General features: G+C 30.3%; 2 protein-coding genes across 15 annotated transcripts in view; one reads left to right on the top strand and one right to left on the bottom strand.

The window, feature by feature from the left end:
* Positions 1–13,131, bottom strand: part of LOC130897076 (neurobeachin) — a 735,983-nt gene that overhangs the window by 69,383 nt on the left and 653,469 nt on the right. The window lies entirely within an intron of this gene.
* LOC130897082 (protein mab-21-like) lies at positions 9,063–12,306 on the top strand. Its single transcript, XM_057805666.1, has one exon. It carries the CDS (start codon positions 9,100–9,102, stop codon positions 10,195–10,197), a length of 1,098 nt encoding a protein of 365 aa, XP_057661649.1. The 5' UTR covers positions 9,063–9,099; the 3' UTR covers positions 10,198–12,306.

The raw sequence follows: 13,131 nt of genomic DNA, 5'->3' as shown, positions 1-13,131 counted from the left end.
CATTTTCTTTGTGCAGAGGAATAGCAAAGCATAAACATATAATGGAAAGACGAAATTTAAACAGGTAGTACCTCAACATAAAATTTGTTAGGATTCTTCAAAATTTTTGGCTATCTCCCAAAATAAATTTACGAGATAGTAGGAATACAACGAATAGATTCACTGTTAGTGTTTATCTTTTCGAATAATAGATAATAAATTTTTATGTTTATTCAAATATTGTTGTTAACTTTTGAAAAAAGGAGGTAACGTTTATTTATAAAAATGATATACTCACATTCAAAATATATATTCTTTCTTTGCTGACACCAGACATTTTTTTGTAAATAATCCTAAATTCGTTATTTTCAGAGTTGCTACTTGGCATGTGATGAATGATGTATTTACTCTAATACATTAAAATAATAAGTATCGTTCCTCTCTTGTGTGAATTTTTTAGATTGTATTTTTGTAAATTTCTAACAAAAACTGAAAAATCTAGACTGTTTTGGAGACAGAAATATGAAGACACTATTGAAAAGTAATCTTTTTGTTCCTTAACATTGTTTGTAATAGGTAAAATATATTGATATCATAAGAGTATATGTTTAGAGATTTTTATTTATAACTACTCTCACTCTTCTTTTATCCAAACTAACAGTAACTTGATTGACAACATCAAACAAAATTCCCAATGTTTAAGATAGAGAGAAGGACACTCCACTTCATATATTATTCAAATGCGCTTCCCTTCGAAGTATTAGAGAAGACAACCTGGAAGCGCGGAGGAAAGGAGCGCGCGAGAACTCTTGGAAATCAAGATATATTTACGCTTCTTTCCTTAGCACACTAAGTAGGTGCCTATAATATGAAACTCCAATCCAAGAATTCAGAGTCCAATTCCAGTTCAAATCCAAATTCAATGACAAAGTTATCAATTAAGAATTCATACTTCATATTTATTTTATAGCGTATAAATTATCTCTAAGTTTAAAGGTTCTGTTTAATCTTTCCGATGTTCCTTTTATGTTCGCCCAAACAAGTTCCATGGGATATAACTCGCTGAGGTAGGGTTGTATTGAATAAGATCACAAACAATCAAATCTATGATTATATATGTACAATATACAGTGCAAGCAGCCTTCATTAGAAATTATATATAACTTTTTTATTTCGCAAATACATAAATTGAAAATGAATTGTATCATGCTACGGTAAAGTGGTAGTTAATTTCCTACTTTGAGCCACCTCATCGACACAATACAGATTATCTCTTGGAAAATATTGCTGTTTCAACATTGATTATTCTAATTTAAAAATATCTTTCATTTAGCCAGTTTGGAATATAGCCTCTTCTCCAGACACTTGGGAAATAATCTTTTAAGAAAACGAGTTTGTTCAAAATGTTTCCAAAACATTCTTACAAAATCCTTGTGCGCTTCCAATACGCAAAACAATTAACAGGTGACCTCCTAAACTGTAATATTAATCTTCCAAGAACGTTTGGAGTGAAGTTTTTATGTTCTTCTTTTGGCAGAGTCTGGATAGGGATAGCCTCCATTAGCCAAAGTTTCATGCAAATATTTTATTGACTCTCATTCCTCTCGGGTTTATATCAAGTAACTTCGATTTTTTCTACCAGCAAACGTTTTCTATCCACCTTACTATAATGAGAGTTGAAACCTTTCAGAATGTTTCAAAATGTTGTTTCACCCATATTTGGCGTCTAGTTATATTTCTTGTTGCAAGATTATAAATAGGATGTTTATTAAAAAATACCTATGAATATTTCTAAAATTACCCTTTTTTAGAAAAACATCGACCGCATTTTGAACTTTTTTTTATTTGAAAAATTCATAAAAAGATTACGACGAAAACAAATATACCTAGAAAAAACCTCACATAATTTTTAGCTTTGTAGGTTTATCTGTATAAAATGTGTTAGAAATATTCACGTTTTCGTTTTATATAAAATTTAAGATACAACTTTCTTTACATTAGAATAAAACTGCTTCAATTTCACAAAATGTTGATTAATAAATTTGTGTTGGCTAATCCCGGTACTGCATTGAATGTCCAAATAAAGGCAGGCAAAAAATGCTTGTTTACAAGTATAATGGAAAGTTGTTCTTTTTGCTTTTTTCAACCTTTACAAAAGTATAAAGACATCTTAAGTACTCAGATGATCTGGTGTCCACGAGCGGTACATAACCACAAAAGAAACGTTACTTATTGTCGTGTTTATCTTTGTAATAGATGATGCCGACTTGAATTGGTATTCTAAAAAGATTTGCACAAAAGAAATTCTTGGTTGTTACCCTTATTGGGTTTTATCTTGGTATTATAGAAAGTAAAGAATAATAATAAATCTAACAATAAAAACAAGTATAAATATTTACATTTATGTACGATTCATTTCAATTATCAAACATTCATATAAATACTTTTTGAATTCGAAAAACACACTTAAAATGAAAAGTGTGTATCGATTAAATGATCTGTAAAGAATTCTTTCAATAACTCTTTCAATAACGCTTTTTCAATGACTCGGACGCATGACTGCATTTGTTGTAAAATTATAACCTGCATAAACAATTGTTCGAATATGCATTTTGAATAAGCTGACTATCATAGATTTAGCCTGACACATATCAAGAATGAATTAATTTAGTTCCTAGTAAATGTGAAGTAAGAGCAGCAAATTAAGAAAAATTTAATTTATTAGTAATAGTTGAATTCATTCCGCATGCTGTATGAGGGAAAGTGAAAAAGTGTCAAACTATGTTTCAAATCTATGCGAATAGGGTCAGTGAGGTCCATTTAGAAATATGGGAATAAGAATAACTAATTATAATATATTTTTTTTAAACTCAATACTTGGTATATATAGAAAATGCTTTCAAATTACGAGCCAAAATCAGAAAGTTGGTTTTCTAGGCGTGTGTAATAAGGAAGTCTAGGCAAGCCGATGATTTATGCCACACACAGCTAGATATCAGATTTTCTGAACGCATATTAAACGTAGGTTATAAAACTGCGAATGCGAAGATCCTACTTTCGACTAGAGAAACAAGAAAAAGATTTTACTGGTTTTGTTTGATTAAATTATTGATTTTAAAATTAATTTCTTCATTCGATTGTTATAATCCTATTTCGGATTAGATTTACGGTTTCAGTCGCTTGATTAAATTTGTTACTCGTCTTGGACGACTTTCATCAATTAAAATATTGTACAAATATATTCCATATTACCAATAACTGGGAAAATTTTGAATTTTACATTCGTAAGAGATACAAATATGGCAAACGTTTTTGAACCCTTGTTTAGCATATCCTGGTACAGTTAAAATTATATACAATATGTTAATAAGAACTTCTGATAACCGAACACAATTTTTTGTGGATGATTATATCAGAAAATGGTGTTTCTAGAAAACTTCATATATATTTTTATACAAAAAGTTTGTAGTAAATTACAAAAGTAATATTTTCTCAAACTGATTTGATTGAGTGGTATAGTTACAACACTGCATAGTAAATTTACTAAATAATTAATATTCTGTTATTTTATTTGACTAACCTAACCCAATTTCAAGTATGCATTATTATGATATATGGAATTTTACAAATTACGGCTTCCGCAAAATTTGAAAATTCATATCTCTAATGTTTGTGTATATTGTTTAGTACCTACCTAATGTTGAAATGCAATTTAAAGGATTTAGAAATTTGGTTTTTACAACTTTACAAAGTAGATGAGGTACTATATTCCTGGTAATACTCTTAATGAATCCGTCACGAGCTGTATTATGTACTCGGACTACCCTTGTTGGCGTATCGTTATCTCAACGGATTATAAATCGTCATGGGTTGCAGCGCACCTAGAAATATGGATGGTCATCCGGAACAATTTACTCCTATATGGCTACATGTACTTCTTATTTTTCCACTAGATGTAAGAAGAAAAAGGTGATTTGGGCAGAATGGAGCTCATTAAATAAACAGTGCTAAGTATAACTTTGTGAATATTTATCTTTGGAGACCGAAAAAGTCTTTAGTGTATGCTCATCATATTTCTTCTTTTTATGTTAAATTGTTTTCAATCGGAATTAGTCAATTAAAATTTTCGTCAAAAACTACCAGTAATGTTGATACGTTCATTACGTCTGTTGTGAGAAAGTTATTTCAACGTTCAATTAAGAGAGAAATTAAATTATGAAGATAAATGTTCTACTAATCTTTTGAACTACCATATTTTCACACACAATATCTCAAAAAGAAAATTAATCTCTCACTCACCGCCAACATCGTCACTCAATTTATGTAGTGACTACTAAACAATGGGGTAGTGACAAGAATCTGTGGAAACTTATTAAATACGATGGATGTATTAGAGAAAAATCATACTCATTATTGGATTGATTGTACACATGTACGTTTGTAGCATTTACGATTTCAACGTCTCAAAATTTTCCTTATTATAAGAAATTCATGTTTGAATTCTTGTTCTTTTATACATTTTCAAAGAAATTTGAAAGCTCACCACTAGTTAACAAATAAGGCCAATTTTCGATGTTTCGCTTCATGTCTGAGATACCGAAAAATGTATCTATTAAAAGAAGTTGTTCAAAATATTATATTAATCCCATATATGAACTGCTTCCTATGAAAAAATTCAAATTTTCAGTTTTTTTATTAATTCGATATATCCACGAAATTATTTCGAATTCCTTTTAAAAACATTTCTCCTTACCATATGTACAAAGACTTTCCCAACAACTATCGAATTATTTCAATAAATATGATATTAGTATGAGTCAAAAAAGACTAAACTAAAATCTAAAATACACAAAATCAAGAGAAGTAATATCATATATCAAATACCTTGTAATGATTGTGACGCTGTCTACATAGGGCAGAGCTCTCAATATTTAGAAAATAGACTAAAAGGTCATCAATACGATGAAAAAATAAAACTGCATTAACGAATCACGAAATATCAGAAAAACATAAATTCAATTTTAAAGATTCATAAATTCTTGAAAGGGAATCAAATACACGAGAAAGGGAATTTTTGGAAATTATTCACATTCATAAGAACGAAAAAACTAATAATGATAAAAAAGATCTAAATAATTTTAATATCCATGATGTAAGTGATCTATTGATTAATATAAATACGCAAATGGTTAGTGACAAGGCATATTTTGATAAAGACCGCAGCAGGTCGAAACGTCCAATTTTTATCTGTCTCTAAAAAATTGTAAAAAAACTAATTTCAATTTAGAAGAGACCTAAAATCAAGATGATTTAGAAATATAAACATCCCTATTAATAATACTATGAAATTGTTACATCAGTTGAGTTCATTTATATTTAGAAACTTCTTTATCTTGGAATAAAAATGCACATAACTTTAAGAGAAAAAGTTGAAATAATCCGAATGTGAGAAGATCTTGTTCGTAGCGAGACGGCTATTGCTAGTTTAGCGTGAGGAAAGGAGCTGCAAGTTGGGTAAATATGTATTGGCAATACATATTTCTTTCAAAATAAAGATAATGAAAATGATGAGTACATAAAAATATTTGCTAACTTATCCCAATTCCACTGAAATACTCCATCAATGTGTAGTATCTGCAAGACTAGTAGTCACTTCCATTTCATGCTGAGACATGAGGACAGACGAAAACATTTTTTATTTTGTGTATGTTCGAAAGTGCGAACACAGCCTTTAGATTTATGATGCACTTTGGAGAGTGCGAGATGAAAAACACTTGTCGGCGATAGCGACCGAAAAGACGCCGCTCGAATCCCTTAATGAAATATTCTAATATTAGGACGAAAAGTCGTCCCATTTAACACTTATCGTGAGAATTTATTTCCATTCCATTAAACTGTAAGTTATATTATTTAGTTTACATTCGAAAAATCTATTCGCAAATTTTTAGATGTTTCAATTACCAAGTCTAAAACTCAACATGAATAAAGATAATAATTTAATAGATAAACTAAATAAAATGCAATAAGTAACTTTTCAATGGTTGACCACACATTATCTACATGAATCTCACACATTTAAAAATAGGTAAATGGAGAAAAAAGAAGTTCTCGCTTTAATTTGACATTATTTTTGGGAAGAAATTGGAAAAACCGAGGAACATTTAAATTAAAATTTCCCACCTAGCGCTTAGAATGATTTGTAGGGGGTTCTCTGCTTTTGAAAATGACCTTATGAACAAAGATGATGCTAAACATTCGTCATTTACTATTATAACTACTTCAGAAATGGTTATTGAATCCGTGCTCTTCTACATAGCGATAGTTAGTGAAGTAAATATTTCAACCAAAGGAGTATTTTGCTTGAAAGGTGGTAAATAAAGAAGCTATCTGTAAGATGGCTGCCACAATTACTTAATGCATTGAAAATTCAAAAGAATATCTGGATACCTTTAATCGCAATCAAAGTAAATTTTTTCGTCGGCACGTAGATGAAATGCCAGAAATCGTTTTTCGAACAATCAGGTAATAACCACACAGGGTTTTGGGATAACAAATCTTTCTTGATTATCGATACAAAGAGAAAATGCTAATTTATTAAATTAAATAAAAAAACAAGCGCATTTATTAAATAAATGAATGTTGCAAGAAAATGCCAAACTACGTAAGTGAATTGTTTGATGTAAGGTGATTTCAGAAAATTAAAGTTTAAGTGTAAAGTTAAAAAAAGTTATGTTGAGAAATGAAATATTTTTTACAGAATGTTTCTTCCGTTGCAAAGTCACTCTTCCGTCAAACTATCCTCGTACAACATAAATGTGCAAAAGTATTTTGACATAGGTACAAGATATTTTGATTTTGGTTAGATTGTAATCTTAGTGCTATAAATAGGTATTCATAGATTTTGAGTTAATGAGAATAAAAATCTATTTATACTAAGGGGTGAAAATAAAGAAAATATCATAACATGTACGAAGTGTGATCAAAAATACAATGAATTATTTCATTTGAAATTAAATGATAAACAAACCAATAGCTTTCAATGAATATCCTTCGAAGTATCTATTCTTGGTTAAGATTGAACTTATAAAATTATCAATTAATCCATTACAGTTCTTTCGAATGTATCTAGTCCGCAGCTAAAAAAAATGAAAATAAAACGATTTTCCAAACAATTATTAGTAACAAAAGTAGAAATTAACCAAAAAAAAAATCATTTCAAATGGAACTCTGAGAAATCAAGACCAATTTTTTATCATGAAGTTTTTCTAGTTGCTTCAACAAATTAATCAGAACAAGAGTGAGACTAGGTCATACTTGATTAAGGTATGCTAATTTGATTTTCAAAGAATATAACCTAGTATATAGAATACCAGTAGTATTTTTGTTGCACAAATCGTTATAAATTTTTATTAGAAAATACTAGAAATATTCCAGAGGTTCAATAAAGTATTTTAAAATATGGAAAAATGTAGGGTCTTTCAATCAATAATAATATTTCTGAAATCACATCGAATAAAAAACAAATCTACGTACTGTTATCAAGTAAAAGATATAAGGCTTTCATCACGACTTTTACGAAAACCAAGATTTACCCGATAAATAGGAACTAGTTATATGGACCAAACTAGCTGATCTTCCCCTATAGCTTTAAATTGAAAAGAAGCTAGAGGTAATCATAAACAAAAGAACCAGATATTTTATCGGAGATTACCTTTATAAGACGAAAAATATAGTTAATGAGTTTTTCATTTTATAATTGGCAATTTTCACAGAACAATCGAATTGTATGACTTGGCTCAGAAGCAGAAGAAAAGTTGAATATCTATCAACATAGAAATGTGAAAATTCTTCACTGAAGAGGGCAATCTGTATGGACACATGTAGTTCACCCATTACGTTAACTACAACTATAAAAGTAGATACAGTTTAGCTCAGGAACCTAGCAGGGAGATGGGTCGGGACTATGCTTTTTCACTTTTTGGAAATTTAGTCACAATGAATCCCTTCACGGAAAAGCAACGCGCGCTCACTGTAAAACAAGTTAAAAAAAATTAGATAAAAGATAGGTTAGAAACTTCTTAGCAACCAGCACGATTAATGAATACAGGGTACCCACAAAGAAGAAACGTGACGCAAGTAAATAATTTTATGCTTTAGCGATACTCCGAATAACTTTTCGTCGGATATTGAACTGCATCCTTTCAAGATAGATTTAGTGCAGAAATTGAGTGAAAATTATTTGAGGGGGAAGAGCACTTGAATGGGCATATCAACAAATAAAATTGCTGATTTTGGAGTAGAGAATTCCCTAAATTGAAGCACCAAATACTTACACATTCTCGACAAATGACGTTTTGAACTGCGTTATCTTCAAAAGACATAATTGACCGGAAAATATGCGCGGCGATTGAGTAGGTACCCAACTGTTAACTCAGATTTTTACAACCACAGTTGAATACATTATTTTTATGGTTACAAAAATAGAAAATGAAAGCAGCAAGATGGCACAAACTGTTGTATATCCAACAAGATTTTACCTGTGTTCTTAAATTGATCTCCCGTAGAATAGATATTCCATGGTATCAGTACAGCTTAGTCGAATTTCCAGTCAATTTCTTTCGATGGGATTTTCTTGAAAGTGACTAAACCGGAAAAAGATTCAGGTAACATTCACATACCTACCCAGTGTTATATGTGGAAGAGTTTCATAAAATCTAAGGTTCGGGTTTAAGGAATTACAGTAGCGAGACGGACACTTGGACCGTATTATTTTTCAAAAATAATTTTGTTTGAATACAATATGTTTATCTTCTTCATAGCAATTTCGAAATGTAAAAAATTATAGTATAAAAATAAATACATAATACGAATAAGTTTATATTTTTTTATAATATAATAATTGTTCCTGTGTAAACTACAATGAAACTGAAAACGTATAATATGTACCTAAGATTCAACTGACATTCTAAAGGATCGATAACATCTCTGCGCAATTCATACATACTAATAATATAGGTGGAGCATGAAAACCCGCCTTTCGCTATGCCACACCTCACAAAATTCTACGGCACCACTCTAGTACAAACCCGACGGTCCATGTGATCGGGCAAAAATATCAAAATGCTGGTCCCGGCCGATATGCTGGCCGCCCAGTCCAAAATGCTCTATCAAATAAACAAATACTATGGTGAACGAGTGCAAACTAGAATGACAACGATCGCAAAAACAATTAGGGAAGTATGTAAAGTAGTTCAAGAAGTTCTCAAAGAAGTGGAAGTGCAAGAACCCAGGTTTATATCTTCATTGACAGAATGTAATGGAAAGTATGAAGGTTTGGAGGTTATTTCGCCGATAGAATTCGAGGTGGTGCTTTATTTAAATCAAATGGGTGTGTTTAATTTCGTCGATGACGGGACATTGCCGGGGTGTGCCGTATTGAAATTAAGCGACGGAAGGAAAAGATCAATGTCTTTATGGGTGGAATTCATTACGGCATCTGGATATTTGTCGGCGAGAAAAATACGGTCGAGATTTCAAACACTGGTTGCCCAAGCTTGTGATAAATGTTCCTATAGGGATAGTGTGAAAATGATTGCAGATACTTCGGAAGTAAAATTACGAATTCGTGAGAGATACGTAGTGCAAATTACACCTGCTTTTAAATGCTCCGGAGTTTGGCCTAGGTCTGGTTCACATTGGCCGTCACCACACATACCCTGGCCACATCCAAATCTTGTAGCAGAAGTTAAAACAGAAGGTTTTGATCTTTTAAGCAAAGAAAGTGTCGCGGCGCAAGGTAAGCAAACATCTATGGAAGGTGACGCGTGGGTTTTATCGTTTTTAGAAGCAGAAAATCGCCTTTTACAAGGAGGATGTAGGCGAAGATGCCTCAGTATTCTAAAAACACTCCGTGATCGACATTTAGATCTTCCTGGTAATCCCGTAGCCAGTTATCATTTGAAAACATTACTACTTTATGAATGCGAAAAACATCCAAGAGAAAGTGAATGGGATGAATCATGTATAGCAGACAGAATCAATGGCATATTTTTACAACTAATTTCATGTTTGCAATGTCGACGATGTCCCCATTATTTCCTACCTAATTTAGATTTATTTAAAGGGAAGTCACCGAGCGCTTTGGAAAATGCAGCGAAACAAGTGTGGAGGTTGACAAGAGAAATGTTAACAAATACTAGATGTTTGGAAAAATTATAGACAAAAGTTTTTTTGTTGTATTTATGTGATTATTTATATCTTTGTTTTTGTTAACATATTGGTTAAAAACTGAAATATTTCAACATCATGCCATATTGTTATAACTTGTAAAGTTATGTTCTTATTCGTTCCCATTTATATGTGGTTTATTTTGTTAATGATATATTTTTTTTATTGATTAAGATCATATTGTCTTCATTATTTTACGACATTTAAAAAATAAGTGACTACACTATATAAACAAGAATTATTGAGCAATCGAATGTATTTAAAAAAATTCTTCTCAACGAGGAAAAGTTGTATGATAATATTTTTTGTGGTAGGTAGTCTTAAACATTTTCAATATTAATCATTGAAATAGTTAAAAAGTGATATTTATAATAGATTTTTAGATTAATTGAAAGTTTTTATTATGAAAAATAGGGAAAAAATTGAGATTAAAAATGCTGCGAGCTAAACTGTTTGAACATGATGATTTCATCATTAATATCTTGAGTAGCCACATAATATTTTGATAATCGAATTCTAATGAATTTTTATAAGTACCTATAGAATAATCTTGTGTAAGGATGTTAATTGTTTTTATGTATTTGTTAATATTAAAATTTTTCACTTCGTCTCACGAATTAAGTTCTGCCAACTACATATAAAAGCAATTACTCTCTCAAAAATATGCCTTATTCTTTATTTTACATTCCCACTCAACTTTATGAATTTCAAATGTATTTACTATAACGATATGAAACAAGCTTGGTATACCTACCTTTATAAAGCAGTAAATTGTTACGTTTTTACTAAAAATTTAGGAAAAATTGCAACTTCTTCACTGGTTTCATTTGATTGACCTTTTTGTTTTCCATTCTATTATTGTATTCTATACACAATTATTCCCTTATTATTCATTCTAAATTCTCTTTCCCATTATATATCTTCTTAGTGACTACGGGTGGAAATTATAGCCCACCATAAACTACTGATTTTCTACTTTCAACCAATGATTGCGAATTTCAAACGGTTTGACTGGAAACGTAATTTGAAGATTTTTTAGGTTTACTTTCGAGTAATTTCCTTAACAAATTTTCTATTAACATATTAATATCATATTATAAAGGTATAAACGTTATTTTTATAACAATTTATGTGCATTTTCACAATGATCTTATTTTTACTCACTGTCACTCTCTCTGTCATTAATAGTAAAGACAGAAATGGAAATAACTAATAAAAACATCTATCGGAGTAATTGAAAAAACCTTTTTTTCTAATTAGTCCTAGTTTATTTCTTATTTTAATATTTCTTTTATTTGTGATTCGTATTTTTCCCCATCTTTGATCAAAATTTGTATTCTCCATTCCATTGCTGTGTTGTAGATAAGAATATTTCCTGAGTAATCATTGTAAAATTGTTTCAGATGTTGGAATTGCAGCAGTTTCTTTTCTATGTGATAGAACAAATTGATACAAAACTGATTAGATTATCATTAAAATCCGATATTTAGCCGTCACATGCCTATATAATATATCTATACTCCTAAAGTTATGGGAATACTTTTGATCCATTGTTATTTCACAACTAAACTCTAATACTTGATGTGAATTGTGAAATAGTTGAAGGATCTCAAAAATTCGCAATCCTTTCAAAAAGTATAAAATATAAACAAAAACGAATTTTCAAACAATGAAAAATATGGTTAACAACAACAAAAACTTTTACATTTATTATATAACCGAATAATAGCTCCAATGCGTGTTACATAAACGGTTGTAAAAAAATTTGATCAAATTTAGTATCTGCGTTAAATTTAATTAGATATACAATTACTTTCGTGTAATTCATTGATTTATAGCTTTAAATAGTATGTAGGACAATGATATTATCAATCAATCTCGTATTCTAGTGCCATCTACCGGTATATTTTGCATATAAGATATTGTACATAACATACATTCTAAATGTTACATCGTATCAATGTAATGTATATCATATTTTAGTCGTATTTAATGTTTATTTATATTTGTATTCAGAAGACTGCGGTTATATGTCAAAAATAAATATTTTGTTGAATTTCTATGTACATTTTCGAATTAATTTATTAAAAACGTGCTATAATTATATCTTTTCTTGTGTCCTTTAATGAATGAAATTCTTAATTCTCATCATCTATTTACACCTTCATTTAAAAAAATTTGGGAAAAGTGAAGAATCAAATGTCTAATCTATTAAATACAAATAAATAATAGAAGGCTGTAAGTAGCATGTCGACAATTGTGTACGTCAGAGCCATACCTAGTCTATTTTTGGGTACCTACTAGAGAGAAATAAAACCTACTTACTAATCCAAAACTAAAATAAATGTACCTGAGCTAAGTTGTCAGGCTTTTATTGGTCTTTTCTAACCATAAGCTGTACATATTAATAGATCTGACCAAAGTGACGAATGCTCTATCATTTTATCACTTTCTTATACATGAAAATAGACTATAAGACGTAAGTCTAATTATCGTCAAATTGAGTTTCTTACTGATATAAGTTTATTTCTACTTTACCAAACCATAACAAAATAAGTCCTCGAAAAGTTTGTTTTTAGGATATAGCAATGATTACAAGAAGTCACGTCCTTTTATGGTAAAGAGCCACAAAACATAACTTCATTTACTACCCAACCTGACCAACTCACAGAGCTTCTATCTTCGGTGGCTCTGCACAAACTGCACCATCCATGACAACCCTAACAGTTTTCTATTGACATCAACCACCACGACAAAATGGACTCATTTCCTTGACACTGGCCATTCCTTCCATTCAAATGACAATGAAGAAAATTAGTAGTAATAAATATAAAGATCTCATAACGCTAGTCCAGTTACCAGATAAGTACTAGCCATACTTCCAAGCAATAGCGCATAGTGATAATGAACCCGACTTTCCTATGT

Source organism: Diorhabda carinulata, chromosome 8 (assembly GCF_026250575.1).
Source record: "Diorhabda carinulata isolate Delta chromosome 8, icDioCari1.1, whole genome shotgun sequence".
In the NCBI taxonomy this organism is placed as follows: domain Eukaryota; kingdom Metazoa; phylum Arthropoda; class Insecta; order Coleoptera; family Chrysomelidae; genus Diorhabda; species Diorhabda carinulata.
The sequence above is the reverse complement of the archived record's forward strand: the minus strand, read 5'-3'. Positions and strand labels throughout refer to the sequence as shown.

Excerpts from the sequence above, each read along its gene's own strand:
- LOC130897082 (XM_057805666.1), top strand. The coding sequence starts at position 9,100 with ATGCTGGTCCCGGCCGATATGCTGGCCGCCCAGTCCAAAATGCTCTAT.